The sequence below is a fragment of the Bos grunniens genome, chromosome 20, assembly GCF_055505025.1.
Source record: "Bos grunniens cultivar Pamir isolate PY7600 chromosome 20, Bosgru_T2T1.0, whole genome shotgun sequence".
Classification (NCBI taxonomy): domain Eukaryota; kingdom Metazoa; phylum Chordata; class Mammalia; order Artiodactyla; family Bovidae; genus Bos; species Bos grunniens.
Window position 1 is genome coordinate 60,437,575 of NC_141184.1, and position 16,797 is coordinate 60,454,371.

At 44.6% G+C, this 16,797-nt stretch overlaps 2 protein-coding genes across 4 annotated transcripts in view; one reads left to right on the forward strand and one right to left on the reverse strand.

The window, feature by feature from the left end:
- Positions 1-16,797, forward strand: part of PIK3R1 (phosphoinositide-3-kinase regulatory subunit 1) — a 455,332-nt gene that overhangs the window by 350,899 nt on the left and 87,636 nt on the right. Inside the window, exon 1 of one of the 3 annotated variants that reach the window (XM_086362036.1) lies at positions 9,044-9,232. The exons of 1 other annotated variant lie outside the window; for it this stretch is intronic. The gene's annotated coding sequence lies outside the window, so the exon portion shown is untranslated. Of the gene's footprint in view, positions 1-9,043; positions 9,233-10,010; positions 10,150-16,797 lie in introns of those variants that run through there. One more of the 3 variants, XM_086362038.1, reaches the window with a different exon arrangement.
- On the reverse strand, positions 7,457-9,671 carry LOC147350478 (uncharacterized). The gene has a single exon (XM_086362041.1). The coding sequence runs from the start codon at positions 9,515-9,517 to the stop codon at positions 8,624-8,626; it is 894 nt and encodes a 297-aa protein (XP_086218167.1). The 5' UTR covers positions 9,518-9,671; the 3' UTR covers positions 7,457-8,623.

Below are 16,797 nucleotides of genomic sequence, written 5' to 3' on the forward strand. Positions count from 1 at the left end.
TTGTCTTCCATAAGTCAACCGTACCTGTTACACTTGGCAAGTGCTTACCAGGCACCAGCTAAACCAGAATCATACCGGTGAGGCCATGGGCCAGACCAGTAAGGCCCACAGCTGGTTTAGGAGATGTAGGTTCTTGTCATGATTCTGTAACTAATTGGCTGTGTGACTTGGAGCATCACCTAACTCAGTATTATGGAGACAGTTATCTACCCTCTCTGAGACTCAGTTTCCTTCTCTGAAATATAACAGAGTTAAACTATTTGGTTGGTTCAAAAGTAATTGCAGTTTTGAATTGTTGAAGTTTGTTGTTTGATATTGGAATACATTCTTAAATGTGGTTATGTTATACATCATTTTAATGTGCATTTCTCACTTTCTGTTTTTTGGTAATGACTTATTACTTGCTGTTTATTTTATATTTATTTTAGACTAGGGAAATGATGTTAGACAAAAATCAAATTCAAGCAAATTTTTTATTGAGTTAAAAATGGGTTGTAAAGCAGCAGAGTCAACTCACAACATCAACATATGGCCCAGGAACTGATAACGAACATACAGTGCAGTGGTGGTTCAGGAAGTTTTGCAAAGGAGACAAGAGCTTTGAAGATGAGGAGCATCGTGGCCAGCCATTGGAAGCTGACAATGATCAACTAAGAGCATCATTGAAGTTGATCCTCTTATAGCTAGAGGAGAAGTTGCCCAAGAATTCAACATTGACTATTCTATGGTCATTTGGCATTTGGAGCAAATTGGAAAGGTGAAAAAGCTCAGTGAGTGGGTGCCTTGTGAGCTGATTGGAAATCAAAAAAAATCATTGTTTTGAAGTGTTATCTTCTTATTGTATGCAACAACAACAAACCATTTCTCAGTCAGGTTGTAATGTGCAATGAAAACTGGATTTTAAATGACAACTGGTGATGACCAGCTCAGTGGTTGGACCAAGAAGAAGCTCTCAAGCACTGCCCAAAGCTAAACTTGCACCAAAAAAAAGGTCATGGTCACTGTTTGGTTGTCTGCTGCCCATCTGATCTACCTGATCCACTATAGCTTTTTCAATCCTGGCAAAACCATTATATCTGAGCAGTATGCTCAGCAAATCGATGAGATGAACCAAAAACTGCAGCAGGCATTGGTCAAAAGATGGGCCAAATTCTTCTCCACGACAACGCCTGACCACAAGTCGCACAACAAACATTTCAAAAGTTGAACAAATTGGGCTACAGAGTTTTGCCTTATCTGCCATATTCGCCTGACTTCTTGTCGGCCCAGTCACCACTTCTTCAAGCATGTTGACAACATTTTGCCAGGAAAGTTCTTCCACAACCAGCAGGATGCAGAAAATGCTTTCCAAGTGTTTGTCAAATCCTGAAGCACGGATTTTTACAATATAGGCATAAACAAGTTTATTTCTTATTGGCAAAAATGTGTTGATTGTAATGGTTCCTATTTTGGTTAATAAAGATGTGTTTGATCTAGTTATAATGTTTTAAAATTCACAGTCCAAAACCACAATTACGTTTGCACCAACCTAATAGATGCAGCAGGTACCTGCCAACTCTGTGATTCAGGATTACCCAAGGAAGCAAATGAGGTGTTCCCAGAGGTGTGAAGTTTTCTGATCAGCCTAGATCCTGAGGGAACCTCCCTGGTGGTCCTGTGGTTTAAACTCGGCCTTCCAAGGCTGTGAGTTCAATCCCTTGTCAGGGAGCTAAGATCCCTCAAACCTCATGGCTAAAAGACATAAAACAGAAGCACAGTTTCTCCTGGATTTGTAGTGATGATAGATTAGCTGATAATTGCAATGGTTAGATTGAAAGTTGCCTAGAAGTGACTTATCACAGATTGAGGATAAGGAGCACATTAACCAAAAGGGAGGTATTACTGAACAAGGCAGCATATGCTGCAGTCCTACAGTTAAAAAGCCCCAGCCAAGATTTTATTCTGCTGCTCTCCATCTATGAGACTTGGGTCAAATCACATAGCCTTCCCAAGTTATCTTCTTCATCTGTAAAACGGAAATCATGATGCATGCTCTGCCTACAATGTAAAGCAGATGCATCAGTTGAAAGAATTCATGACCAAGCCCTCTTGAATCGTTGCAATCCAACACAAAAGCCATCATAAGCATGGCTCCCTTTTACAACAGAAAGCATAAGATGTATGTTTCAAACATATCCATGGTTAAAGAAGCTCATGTCCTCCCAAACCATCCTAAATAAGGAGTCGTCTTTCCTTCACAATGCATTTTGCTCATAACTGAAGAGAGGAAATCCTTGTTAACATTGGGATACAGTCACCCAACAAAAGATTTTAACTACTTTTAGAAAATTGGTACTGTCAGAATATAGCCTTACCTGATGTAAAGCGTTTTCTTTGCACACCCAGCTTGGCAAGACCTAGAGGAAAGGCAGTGGGGTGGAAAGTAGACTGGAGAGGCTGATGGTAATGGGTTTCCTTTATTCTGTGAGGCTGTCTGAATCCTTGGGGCTCGGACTGACAGTTCTGGATCCCCTCCAGTGGAGGGAACAAAGGCTGGGGTTTCTTTTGAAAAATTCTTTCTGAGGACTGAGATTGTCCAACACAGTTTCCTTGATAAAGGGCTCATTATCTATCAGTGTGACTTTGCCCTTAATTTTTATGCTGGCAGTGCCAACATGAGCATATTTAAGCCAATCCTTTTACCCAGACAGCTGTAACGGCACCCTAACAATTTGTGCCAGTGCTCAAAGCTTGGGTGTAGAATATAATCAACTATGGGTGAAATTTCCAATTAGTTGAATCACCAAGAAATACAATTTATCAGCTTGCTTTTCATCGTATTTACACTTCTTGTCATTTTCCAAATGCAAGCCCATTTTAAATTTAAAAAACATAGAACATTTCAGAATTCCTTCCTTAGGTCAACCGACTCATGTTTATAGATCTAAAGAGGTTGCTTTTGTTGGAGAAAGGTGGCTCCAAACTTCAGAAAAGGGGACCCTCTGAAAAAGAAATCCATATTAACAATGAACATATGAGCAACTAGCCAGAGAGGGAGAGTCTGTTGATGGTGATGGAGAAAATCTTATATATCACCCAAGTCTAAACAAGGTGACTACATTTTAGTCTCTAAAACTGGAAGGACTGGAATGTGACGTTAGCTCAGAAAGCTGAAAGCTAACTAAGTATACTGTAAGCTTTGTAAACGATTTTTAATCAAAATGACAAAGCTTCAAGGAGCCTACACAAAAGGGAATCAAAGAGTACAAGTGAAATAGTACCAAGGGAAGGCGTGTGAGGTGGGCTATATAAACAACACGGCTCACTGATGGGGGACGGGTGCTCCCCATCAGGTGCCTGGGACGCTTTGGTAAGGTTTTCCAAAGGCAGGATGAAACATCCCTCCAGCTTCCCCACCCTGTGTAGTATGGATGTTTTCAGGGTTTACCCACGTTGTAGCCTGTGTCAGGACTTCATTCCCTTTTTTACGGCCAAATGATATTCCACTGCACATCAGTATACTTTGTTTAGCCTTTCATCTGTTCATGAACATTTGTGTAGTTTTCAGCTTTTGGTTATTACGAACAGCACTGTTATCAACGCTGCATGCAAGTTATCTATTTGAATCCCTTCTTATTGTGGTTTTTATTTGCTTTTCCCTAATAACTAAAGATGCTGAGCTTCTGCACTTTATTCTTGGGTAAAGTGTTCAAATCTTTTGTCCATTTTTAAAACTGTTTTGTTTACTTTAAAAAAAAATATGATTGTGTTGTGAGAGTTCCTGACCTATTCTAAACACAAGTCCTGTGTTGGATATATGGAGAAGGCAATGGCACCCCACTCCAGTACTCTTGCCTGGAAAATCCCATGGATGGACGAGCCTGGTAGGCTGCAGACCATGGGGTCGTGAAGAATCAGACACGACTGAGTGACTTCACTTTCACTTTTCCCTTTCATGCATTGGAGAAGGAAATGGCAACCCACTCCAGTGTTCTTGCCTGGAGAATCCCAGGGACGGGGGAGCCTGGTAGGTCGCTGTCTATGGTGTCGCACAGAGTCGGACACGACTGAAGCAACTTAGCAGCAGCGGCAGCAGTGTTGGATATATGTTTTGCAAATATTTTCTCCAAGATGTGGCTCTTTATTTTCATGAGTGGTTTTTGAGGAACAAATGTTTCTGATGAAATCCAATTTATTGATTTTCTTCTCTTGATAGTTCATGCTTTTTGTGTCCTAGTATTTAAGAACTCTTTCCTAAACCTATGTTCTCTTTTAGAAGTTTTATAGTTCAATTTTTAAGTGTAGATCTGTGATCCATTTTCAGTCAATACCCCATATTCAGTGGGGTACTAACATCAAGGGTCATTTTTGCTTGCATGTAGCTTTCCAGTTGCTCCAGGCCTGGTGATGTTTCAGCACCACTCACTGACTAGTAGCATTAATGGTCCAGTTGCTCTGTCCTCAAATCTGGTTCTGACTTAGACATTCAGAGGTTCTGTCTGAACAACCTTTGCATTCTATTGCTTTAACAGTAACACATATTAAGAATTTCCAGTTGTTTCATTTAAGCTTCCAGACCTTTCTCCATTACTGAGTGTCCACAGTGTACCAGGAAGTCTATTATTTGCTGGAGTTATACAAAAATACAAGTGGTTCTTGGCATTAAAGAAAATAGCTACAAAAATCTCATTTGCATGTTTCATATTTTATCAACTCAAGTTAGATTATCGTATTAATTTTTTTTTAAATCCAGCTTCTTATTACAGGGGATTTTGAGAGCAGATACAGAATAGAATTAACTGAAAACTATTACTAAGGTGGCTCATTTACTTCCATTGCATACTGGTTGATTTATTTAGTTTCCTTCCTAAAGTATGAGGACTAAAGAGCTGAAAGAGACAAGAAATGCCCAGACCACAGATTATGACCAAAGAACTCTGAGTACAGGTGATGATGATCTGACATGTTCACTGAGGGTACAGTCAGGAAATTGCCTCTCCTTCTGATCCTTCAACATGGTTATCAGCATGTACAAGCTCAGAAACAGTAGAATGAGAATTCTCAATCTGTTGGCCTTCTGAATTCTCCCTTTGCTAGGAAGTACTATTTCAGCCAATAATTTTTTTATGCTCCTTGTAATATGTGTTTAACCTGGGTAGCTCACAAAGAGTGGAAAATTTTAAGCTAAATAATACAAAGATTGATTTTTCTCCCATTTTAGTTATCAGGGCAGGAGATAGGGAAAATAAAAATATTGGGCAAAATGTCAGAGTATTTTGCCCCAAGGTTGCTAGCACTGGTATCTTACCCATTACCAATTCTCAGCCATTGAATTCCTGCAAATGTTTGGTGTTGTAGGGAACAGAAGATTCAAAATACATGAGCCTTGAGATTAACAGTTTGACCTCAAGTTCATTATCTTCTTGGGTGTTCTTTCTTTTCTTATTCTTTTTTTAGGCCCACTTAATTTTATGTCATAGATCATCATAAAACTATAAACTGGTGGTCATAACTCTTATGTGGCCTAAACCCAGGGTTCAAAAAATGTTGAATGAATTGCCAGCATTTAATAATTGGGAAATCGCCCATTAAAAAAAAAAAAATCTGGATTTCCAACTTCTCTCTGAAAGGCCTGGCAAATCTGGGCTCACATTCCTGCATGGCCACAGTCAGCTAAACTCTAGTACCAGCTGCTTCTTTTAAGACCAGCCATTTAGGCTCCAGTCTCTCCCCAGTTGGCTTTCCTGTGGCACCTTTCCCACCTGGGTCCTTTAAGACAGTGGTTCTTGAACCTGGCTTCAAATACTGGAATCATATGAAGAACTTTAAAAGCTACTGATGACTCTGTTCCAACCCCCAAAGATTTTGATATAATCTGTTGTGTAATCCAGGCATTGGGATTTTTATAAGCTCCCCAGGCAATTCCAAAATTGAGGACTGGTCTAAAAGCATCTCAGAGTTTAACTTGCATACAAAACACCTGGGGACCTCGTTAAAATGCAGATTGTGATTCAGCAGGTCTGGGATTCTGCAGATCTAGCAAGCTCCTACATAGTGCCCATGCTGCGGGCTTTAAGACAAAGGCTTGAAGGCATTTGTTCTTGTTTAATTTTGATTTTGACCCTGAATGACAGACTTAGGTTTCATGTCTAATAGAAGTTTATTCTTTTTGTTTGAAGTTGTTTATTTATTTATTTCTGGCTCTTCTGGGTCTTTGCTGCTGCACGTGAGCTTTCTCTAGTTCAGCGAGTGGGGGCTACTCTCTAGCTGTGGTGCACGTGCTTCTCATTGCACTGGCTTCTCTTGTTGCTGAGTACAAGCTCAGTCGTTGTGAGGCCCAGGCTTACATGTGCAATCTTCCTGCACCAGGGATTGAATCAGCGCCCCCTGTTTCGGCAGGAAGACTCAACCACTGAACCACCAGGGAAGTCCTAACAGAAGCTTATTCTAGCACTCCTGTCATTGAAGTAGCTGGAATGATGGTAACAAACGAGAATATCCTACTGGTCCTCTTTGAGGAGGGTACTTCTCAGCTTGCTGTGGCCTCTGAAAGCCTTTCAGTGTTGGGGGTCCTTGAGCCCTGTAGGTCTGCCTTCTGAGCCACCTTCGCTCTCACCAACCATAATATCGTGTCACCACACGATAAATCCTCTCTCCCTTTGAGAACTGTACCTCCTTTGACGTTTTGAGCTCTTTGATGGTGGCACTGCTGCCAGCCACCAGTTCGGCTGTTATTGATTGAAAGGTAGTGTTTGCGCATTTATTTGAGCATTTTATTGCAGTGGTTTCCGTGTGTGTTTCCAGATGCCTTAGGCCTGGAGCAATGGTTCTCACACCCTAGCATGCCACTTGGAAGGCATATTAAAACAGATTCACAAGCTCTACCCCCAGTATGTCTATTTCTCTGAGAGGGAATTTGTATTTCCAACAAATTCCCAAGAGGTAATGCCATGGCAGGTCCAAAGACCTAGAGATGCTCTTGGTCTCACCACATGACTTCTTATAACAGTTACATTTTGGGAGTCCAGATAAGATTAGATTAAAGCAAAGGTTATTTTTTAAAAATCTGAATATTGCTGTTCTGGTGACTTTCGCTTTTATTATTCAAGTTAGTAGAAAATGAATAAATATTTGAATATTAGTGAAATGGTGAAGAGATCAATTTAATAGAGATGAAACAAAGACTAAAATTATTCAATTTATGGAAAGAGAGACGTATTGTCCTTCCATGCAACACTCTATGGACTTATGCTTTGTGTTCAAATATGATAGAAAAAATACATATATACTGGAAATAAGTGGCTGAAGTCTAGAAAAAGAAGCTTGATCAAGGATTTCATGCTATTTTTAGTTTAGGGAGAATAGAACACCACTAGAGCAGTATATAAGTGTCTTTCCAGGAACTCATTATGTAGGAAAGGAGACAGCTGGTAAGGTTTCTTCCGGCCCATGCCTAACAGAAACACAGCAAATGTCATAGCAGTTATATCTCAGTTTATTGGATTGGATAAAATTATTCTGTCACAGGGTGAGGCCCCTCCTTTCGTTTATAAAGCTCAATGTATGAGGTCCTTTATTTCACAGGATGCATGGGAATGATGTAGCTTGGTAAACTTCATATTTACTTTTAGATGAAGTGGATTCTTACACCAGTAGGTAGCTGTCTGCTTTTGTATCTCCACCTCAAGAAATACGTTGGAATAACAAAAATGCCAGGCCTGAAAACCCTAAAGTAGAACTAAGCTGTCCATCAGAATGTGAGTCACCTTTAGGGATGACTGTATTTCCCAAGGACAGTCAAATTTCAGGATATTCTTCCTCTACTTCCATTGTCCATTAAAAATAAAGAAAAGAAAAAAACAACGGAATTAAAAAAATACCTGAAAAAAAAAAAAAACCCACCAAATTCAAAGTTTGACAAAAGTAAGTTATTGGTTTAAAAAAAAAAAAAGTAATATTCTTGCAAGGAAATTGGGAACAGGGCTTTAGGGCAAGTCGACTGGGCGGGTGCAGGTCTCGAAACCGCAGAAAGAGGAATCTGGGAAGAGGTTTTTAAAAGGCGGACTATTACATGTTTTTATGGGCGAAAGAGGAACAGAGCGGGTGGTGGCATCCCATCATATCGTCAGAGGAAGGTTTGTATCAACAGCAGATTTTTCTTGAGCAACTAAGATAATGAGGACTAGCTGAAAAATGTGCATTAGAAAATTAAGAAATTTAAGGAATTCACAGTTCACGTGAGCTTTCTCCCACCGACCCCACGAGCAACTGCGGTCTGCCTGAGCGACCTACATTTGCTCCGTCATCTCAGGACTGGGAGGGATCAGTCAGCGTGCGCCCTCCTCATAAAACTCTGCCCTTCTGGCGGGCCCGCCTGGCTCCCGGGGGCGGCAGTGCCAGCCAGGGTCCTGGAGTTCCAGGCAGGCTGCGGACGCCCGTCCCTCCGGTTCACCCTTTCACCCCTCCTTCACCCCGAGGCGCCACGCGGGGTGGCGCGGTTTTTCCGCCCACCCCCGCGGCCGCACTGGCCAAGCCGAGAACTGCAGGGCCTCCGGCTTTGGCGAGCCTGGAATCCGAGTCCTCCCAGCCTCAACCCAACCCCTGCGCTGGGACGCTGGGGGCTCGAAAGAGGCTGGGGTGTGTTTCAAGACACCGCGATTAGAGACGCAGCTTCTAAGTCTGAACTCGTCCTCGGTCTCTCGCAGACCTGCCGCCTCCGGTCTCGAAGACGCCCGGCAGCCGGCTCAGCCCTAGGCGGGAAGCAACCTGGCCGGGCTGGCGGGCGAAAACCCAGAGCACTCGACCGGGTAGCCCAGGGCATCCCCGCGGCTGGGGGCGGAAGGCGAACCGGGCCGCAGGAAGAGTCGGCAGGAACCGAGCTCCGCCCAGCTGGCCGCCGGGCTCGCAGGCCGCGCGGTGAATGGCAGCGGCGGAGGGCGCGGTGCCAGCGGAGAGGGGCGGAGCCGCGGGCGCTGGTTGGCGAGGGCTCGGGGGCGGGGCTCGCGGGGCGGGGCCGGAGGCGGGGCCGCTGCCCGGCGCTGGAGCTGCGGGCGCACGGAAAAGAGTCGCGAGCAGCTGGAGCGGAGTTGGAGGAAGCGGCGGCCACGGCTGGCAGCGGGTTGGAGACGGCGAGCTCGGGTCGGGAACGGCTGGCGGGTCTGAGCTGGGTCAGGGGCTCATCGGAGCCGTGCGCGCCAGAGGCTGCCGGTGCAGCCTGGGCCCAGCAGAGGAAGGAAGCCGGCCGGCGGGGGAGGTAGGCGGCGGCAGCGGGTCCGGGTGTGTGCTCGGGAGGGGGAGGCGGTGCGTGCGCGCGCGGCCACCGCCGCTCTCTTCCTGTCACCAGCAGCCGCTTCTCCTTCTGCAGAACCGAGCCGGAGGAAGCGAGCCGGCCCCCGTCCTCCCTGCCGCTGGCATCTGCCGCCCTCCGGGCAGCCGCGGGTTCCCTTCGCGGCCAGCGTCCCCGCGTGCTCCGGGTTCCCTCGCGGCTCCCGTTTCCCTGGTCCTCTTCCGAGCGGGGTGTGCGCGCCGCCGGGAGCATTCGTCCCCGGAGTTGCAGGCGAACTCGGGCTTCCGCCACCTATCCGTCACCGTACACTTTCCTGAGGGTTCCCCCAGTCGCCCGGCTGCAGTTTTCCGGAGCCCTTCAGCGGAGAAGAGCTCCCTGACCGCCGGCTTCGCGTAGCGGGCTGGATCTCTGCTTTCCCCCGCGCTCTCCGGCTGCAGCCGGGTCGCTGCCCGGGCACTTCCCCGGGGCGGGCGGGGGTCCCAGGAGCTCGCCCGCGGCCCCCGCCCTTCGAAGTTTGCCTCCCTCCTCTTCCGGGGTGGGGGAAGTGTGCCTCGGGGCGGCCGATCGCCGGGGCCCTAACTCGGCGTGTGGTGCCGGCCGGGCCTGTGGCAGGTTGTTGGAGGCAGATTTAATGGGGTCTTCGGATAGCCCGGAAATCTAGCTTTTTGTAACGTGGGGCTAGACTGGAGGGACCGGCCCCGCAATATGGAGCCGGCTAGAGGGAGCGAGGGAGCGTGCAAGCCCGAGCTGAAAGATCGTGCGGAATTGTCTGGAATCCACAGCTCTCACGCTCACTTCCCAAGGGCAGAAACTGCCCGGCAGATCACAAGACAAAGAGAACAGGAAAGCTCAGGCCAACCGCTCGAGTGCAGAAATGTACTTTGGTAACCAGATTCGATCGTGTAATGAAAGGGTGTGAGCGGAATGGCTGTTACATGTTGAATGCAGAATGTGTGTGAACTGGATTTGGGGAAATTCTGCTTCTCTGGACGTAGTTTAATATCAGAAAGCTCTCACGTTTACCGTTAATCTCTGGTGTAGCTGCAGCACTGCTGGTACATAAGTGTGAGTTTACTGGGTTGGGGGGTTTTATGACTTTCGAAGCGATAGGGGTTTTTCCGGCCTTTTTTTTACCCCTCTCCAGTTCTTTCCTCTTTGTCAGTCTGTGCGAAGTACGAATGGATAAAACAGTTCCGGGTTTTGAACGCAGCATTAGATTGTCATTTCAGTGTGATGGGGCTGAAGTTTTTAGTTGTTAGGCGGGACATTCACAATATAAGTTACCCAGGCATTATGTGAAGTGGGGTTTTTTTTTGCCCCCCCACCTTTTTTTTCCTCATTGGCTTGTGTTGCGTTTTGGCAACTTTAAAGGTGGTTAGGTGTTAGTTAGAAAAGGTCAGAATAGGTAGGTATCAGCTAGAAAAGGCCAGAGTAGGAAGACAGGTTTATCAGTCATCATCAGGAATTTGGTGACTTCTGCACAGAAGGCCACAAACATTGAAATCGTTGAAACACACAAATCATTGAAAGAGAGGGAAAAAAATCACTCCTAGCCATAATTTCTTGATAGAGTACACTGTCTTGAAATAGTTTTTTAAAAGCAGTAGATGATAGTTTTCTAAGGAACAAGAGTTACTTAAGCTTTGGGAAGCAAGTGTTTTGGTCATTCCAGAGAAAATACCCAGAGTGATTTTTTTTTTTTTTTTTTTTTTTGAGGGATCCCTCTTCAATTTGGAAAGATATGTTTGGTTGAGGATCAGGTTTAAACTGGAAAGGCCTGTGGAGGAGGGTCTCTGCCTTGCAGAAATGCTAGGTTATGTCAACTACTGGCCTCTTTAGCTTTTATATGCCAATTGCAACTAGAGAGTTGTACTTTTTTTCCATAGAAGTATATAAATTTTTGTGATTGGAAGAAAGTTTTGTATATCTGATACTGGCTTGTAAAGTGTGTTAGGATGTAGCTTTTTAACTTTCATCTTGATCTGGGACCTGTTCTTGTCAGTTGCATAATAGATATTTGCATTGTACACATTACTATCTGCTGTTTTATCTGCTTTTGTAAAATGATGATATCGCTGTGTCTTTTCACCTCTGATGCTGAGGGCTGACGTGAAAAAAGCATTTCATTTTCCATTGATTAATGGTATTGTCTTTCTCTACCTGTGTCTTTAAATTGATTAAGAACGGTAAAGCCCTGAAGTATTAAGTTGATTTGGGAAACAGAAGTGGTACAGTAAGTCATAGGTGATATGTATGTTGCTTATTGACAGTGGTGGTGGTAGTGCAAATTTATCTGCTGGAAATGTCAAGTGCACCTTGGTTGGTTATAGAGGGTTTTGTATTTTCATGCAAGCCTGCTCCACTTATTCAAATTTTGTGTTGTTTAAAGTTTTGCTCATATCTTTAAGTAAAATTTCATGAATGCCTGGTAATTCTTAGGCTACTATGTTGGTCAAAATCTTTCTTTCTTAGGTATTTTAAGGGATTATTCTAAAAAGACATCTAATCTGAAAGATTGTCCACTTGCTCATTAAAACAGGAACAATTCTAGTTGAGCTCGCATTGTGTTTGCATTTTGTCATATGCAAAATCAATTTTCGTGAATAAAGAGATGGTCAATGAGCAGATTTAAAAAAAAAGATTTCGTGGTCAGGTAGAATATTGAAAGCTAAGATCATGTTTGCATTTGGTGTTTTGCTTTTAATTCTCCCACAACTGAGGCATACACAATGCAGAAGAAAAGGGGAAGTGCCTTTTTTTAGTATATTATACATTTAGATGGGCTCCGCACAGCTCTTCTGTATTTTGGAGGACGCAGGAATTTGCCAGTGAAGGCAAGAGAATAGAGTGTCCTAGTGAAGCCCTCAGAAGCCCTTACTTATCAATGGAAGGAAGGGGTTATCACCTTAGAAAGCAAGGCATAATATCAATTATATGACGGCTTTTAATAAAAAACTTAGCCTGTAATTCATTTTTGAAATATTCATCCTATCCCTTTTTCTACCCGCCCCTCTGTATCCCGGTCTCCTCTACCTACACCCTAATGTGATTACCTGCCATGATTCTACCAACGCTCTTATTGGAATTACTTGCTTAAGAAAGTGGCAATTAAAGGCCATTTCACATACATGATGCCAAAGCAGCTGAAAACAGACTGTAATTACTGCTAACCATGTCTGTTTGGGTGATGTTAGGGTTTTTGTGTATATTTGAAAGGATAGAGTGAGTGTAATATACCTTTTGCTTAAAAAAAAAATCCTAGTATAAAAACATCTTGGAGATTTTATATCCTCCCAGCATTGTTTTCCTTGAAGTATATCTATACATACATGCTCCCCACCCCCACTGCCCCCCACCCCCTGCACCTGTAGTCAAAATGGTGTTCATGTTAATAATCACCCCAAAGAGTATTGCAGTCATAGGAATCTGGCAGAAGGGAGGAGAGAGTGAAGAAAGGGAGGTGCCAGGCTGTACCCCTCTCCCTCACTGGACTTCAGTGGTTCAGCCCTGGACTCAGCCTTAGGAGCTAGGGCTGCAATAGGAGCAGCCACTGCTTTCAGTCCTTGGAGAATGGTGTGAGTGGGATCACCTGTTTTCCTTTGAAGGCAGCTAGGAAGCAGCCACCACAGCTTCCTGGAGAGTTTTGTCCCCTAACTCCACCCCCTGCCTCTTACCACCCTCTCACACAGCCCTGGCCCCTCCCAGGTCTCCTCAGCCCTGACCTCTATAGAGCCACCCTCTGCCCCAGGACTAGATGGACAAAGTCCACAAGCAACCCTTATCTGTCTATCTATTTACTCTGAAAAGGAGTTAAAGAAACAGAGTTTTATTTTGGCTAGCTTCAGGAATCTTTCTGTACAGTTTGCAGAGTTTAGAAGCAGTGCCAAAGAAAAATTCTTGGCAAATGTTTCCAGTTTTAAATAGGAATTGTATAAGTGGCAATCAATGCTAATAATAATGATGGGATATACAGTACTGCTGCTACAGCTGTGATTTCCTGGCTGTCTGACCTGAGGCACATTATTTAACTTCTCTGTGCTGATTCTCCTCTCTGTAAAATGGAGATGATAAACTGTACCCAGAATGCAAGGATTAAATGAGTTGATATATACAAAACTAGAAGGACAGTGCCTGGCCCCTAGTAAGCACTGTGTCGGTATTATATTAAGCTCCGATTATCAAGACCAGAACTCAGCCTCTGTATAAATAATTTCCTTTCATCTTCATAATAAACAGTGGCACAGAGAGGTTTAAGAGGCTTGGTCAGGTTGGAAAATCTAGGCCCCAATGGGGACAAGCATCTTTGAGTGTGAAGTCCAGTGCTTATACTCGCCTGCTTGCTGAGAATTTTCCACAGTAACATCCTATTTTTGCAAGAGGAGAGACGCTAGAGTGTCTTCTTCCGCCCTGCCATTCCAGGGCGGCTTCCTCTCAGGGCTTCCTTGCCCCGGGGTGATGCAGAGAACTGGAATGGTCCACCCCAGGGCCTTTTCTGGGTTATAGGATGTGTTTCTCAGGCTCTGGAAGCCACAGCCTCCCTGTGATGACCACTGAGCCTGAGAAATGCGTCCAGCTGGGGCTGTGTTTCTGCCTCGGGCAGTGCTGGCGCCATCCCATCGCTCTGCTTTCTGGAGAGCCCCATGTTCTTGTTGTTTGACCAAGGCTTGTCCTGTCCCCACATACCCAGCCCCCGGAGGGCCTGCAGGCAGGAGGCATGGCTCAGATGCCCAGCTCCCCCAGAGCATGGCAGCCTGGTACTCATTCTGGTTGGTTTGAAAAATGAATGGGGATACTTGAGGACGCTGGTTTGGGGCTTCATCCCAGCCCCTCATTTTATTTTAATTGAGATGAAATTCTCACCCCATAAAACTTTACCCTGAGCCCAGCACTTTAGGTTGAAATTCATTATGTTTAATAGGAAAATTTGATTTTCATGATTTCCAGGACACCATATTTAAAAGGGGAAAAGATTTTTAGATGATGATTAGATGATGAATTGTGTTTTCTGTTTTTTAAAAAAGCGATGTGAGTTTAGGTAGGGAGCTTGCCCTACTGAAGATGAAAGGATGAATTGTAGGGCTGGGGCCCAGGCATTGATCCGTAGCTTTGCAGCCGGATTGAAGGTCTGTCTTGTGCTGAGAACCAGGGCCAAACAGCTGATTTCATGGCAAGGTAGAATCACACGATCAGGATATATTCTTGGTTTATTTTAAGTGATTTGAAAATATTCTTTATTCCTGCCTCCCCACCAAGATTGCTAAACCTCTGTCCTTTGTAAATGGGAATGAGTAAGTCAACAAAGTCGGAGGACTTTTCAAAGAGTTGTGTTTGGTTCTTTGCCCAAATGCCTGCGGGTTAGAGGGTTAAATTGAAAATTTACTTTCAAGCAGTTGGACATGGAGAAGTCATGGATAGCTTCTTGTGGGGCGTCAGAAACAACTTTATTCTGAGGAACAGAATGATAATTGGTCAGTATTTTAGCAGAGAGAAAATCTGCCTTCATTGCAGGCAGTCTGTAAAAGGCTTGAAAGATAGGAGCAACATAATTCCCGTTAAGGAACTTTCGAACTGTTTCATATGATGTTCTAATAAGAGGAAGTTAATTTGTTATTTGTTCCTAGGTTTTCTTTATAGCTTTTGTTACAGTAACTCAGGCTATGCACTGGCTTAGAGCCTATGTCATAAAACTGCCTCAGGTATTTGAAAACATTAATTACTAATGGTGGATACTGTTGTTTAGTTGTTAAGTCGTGTCTGACTCTTTTTGCGACCCCGTGGACTGTAGCCTGTCAGGCTTCTCTGTCCATGGAATTTACCAGGCAAGAATACTGGAGTCAGTTGCCCTTTCCTTCTCTAGGGGATCTTCCCAACTCAGGGATCGAACCTGCATCTCCTGCATTGCAGATGGATTCTTTACCATCTGAGCTGCAAGGGAAGCCCCGTGGTGGATATTATCTGCATATAAAAACCTAAACTATGGAAATAATTCCATTGGAACTGAGTGGAAATAGTTCAATGGACAGGTGCATGTAGCCAAAGGGTTAGAGGTACAAGCTGGTGAATCTGGGGAACGTATAGTTTGGGCTCCACACTGACCGCAGGCGAGTAACCTAGGCACTACCAGTGTCCGAGGTTGCAGAGATTGCTGCTGTGCTGGGGCAAACCTGAAGGTGAGAGAAAGAGAACTTGCCAGTCCTCTAGACATGGTCTCCCCAGTGCCTGTGAATGATGATTTACATCTCTCTCCCCCACCACCCAGCAGGGACTGAGTTGTCAGAAGTTGTGCAGTGAAGAGGACTGGGGTAGCAGCAAGAGGCATTTAGGTGACAGAAGCTGAAGCTTGTAGAGCAGAAATGGACAGGATTCCAGAAGAGGGAAGCCTTCTAGAAGTTAGATGCCCAGTATTTGATTCACCCCATTATGGACTTGTTTGGCAAGGATGCATCTCAGTGAAGTCTCTTTGGAAGAAAATCTGCATGGTCCAGGATGCTGAGTCTTGGACTTGAGGGCACTCCTGCTGAGTTAGAAAGGCTTCTCTTTGTGCAGGTGTTTTTTTGTGAAAGAGCCACAGATACTGCCAGTAAGGCCACTATCACAGAGAGTAAAAAGCAGACCATCAGGATGAGTTTGAGAGGTCTGAGTATGCAGGCAAGGAATCTACATGGGTGACCTTATTGACGTATCTGGCCATCCATGGGCATCCAGGGAAACTGAGTTTGAGCAGCAGGTTTTAGAATGTTAAAAGTGATGACTCTGAAGCCAGACTGCCTGGATCTGAACTCTAGTTTTACCTGTCACTTGCTGAGCGTTGTCATGGCCAAGATATCACAGCCAAGACACAAACTCTGCACCTCATTTCTTCTTGCGTAAAGTGAGAATGTTGGTAGTACCCACCTCATAGTCACTGACCCGTGTCAATACATATATAGCTCCCAATAAATATTTGATGGTGATGGTTGAATGGGTTAATACATCTATCTATAGCTCCCAGTATTAGATGATGACCATGATGACTATGACATCATTAAAATGGGCGTGGCCATCAGGAGAAAGTGTAAGGTGTGCAGCAGAGAAGCCACGTGCTTCCTCCCTCTAGCGAAGGCCTCTCTGTGCCTCTCCATAGGATGCCTTTCACCTGCCCCCCAGATGGCTAGGCAGCTCTCCCTCTTAACTGCTCTCCACTCACTTAATTGCCACTGAATCATGGCTGACCTTGGATTGTTTTGATTGGTCTTTCTGGCCTTGATGGTGGAGTCCCAGAAGATAAGAGTAGTGTGTGTTACTTGCAGCCCTAGAGTCATAGAAGATCTGGGGATGTTTTTTTTTTTTTCCCCCCCGATGGAGGGCCCAGAATTCTGCACAAGATTCTTACACACAAAGTAAGGTGGTTCTTACAAATGGTGAGGAAGGGGAGCTTTGTAGAGACAAGTCTCTGGCATCTAAGGCGAGGATTGTTATTGCTGCTCTAGAGTCTAGCAGTTGCTAGAGTCTTAGGGTTCCTCAGGGTTCTTTATCTCTTTGCAGGGATTTAG

Excerpts from the sequence above, each read along its gene's own strand:
- LOC147350478 (XM_086362041.1), bottom strand. The coding sequence starts at position 9,517 with ATGCTCCCGGCGGCGCGCACACCCCGCTCGGAAGAGGACCAGGGAAAC.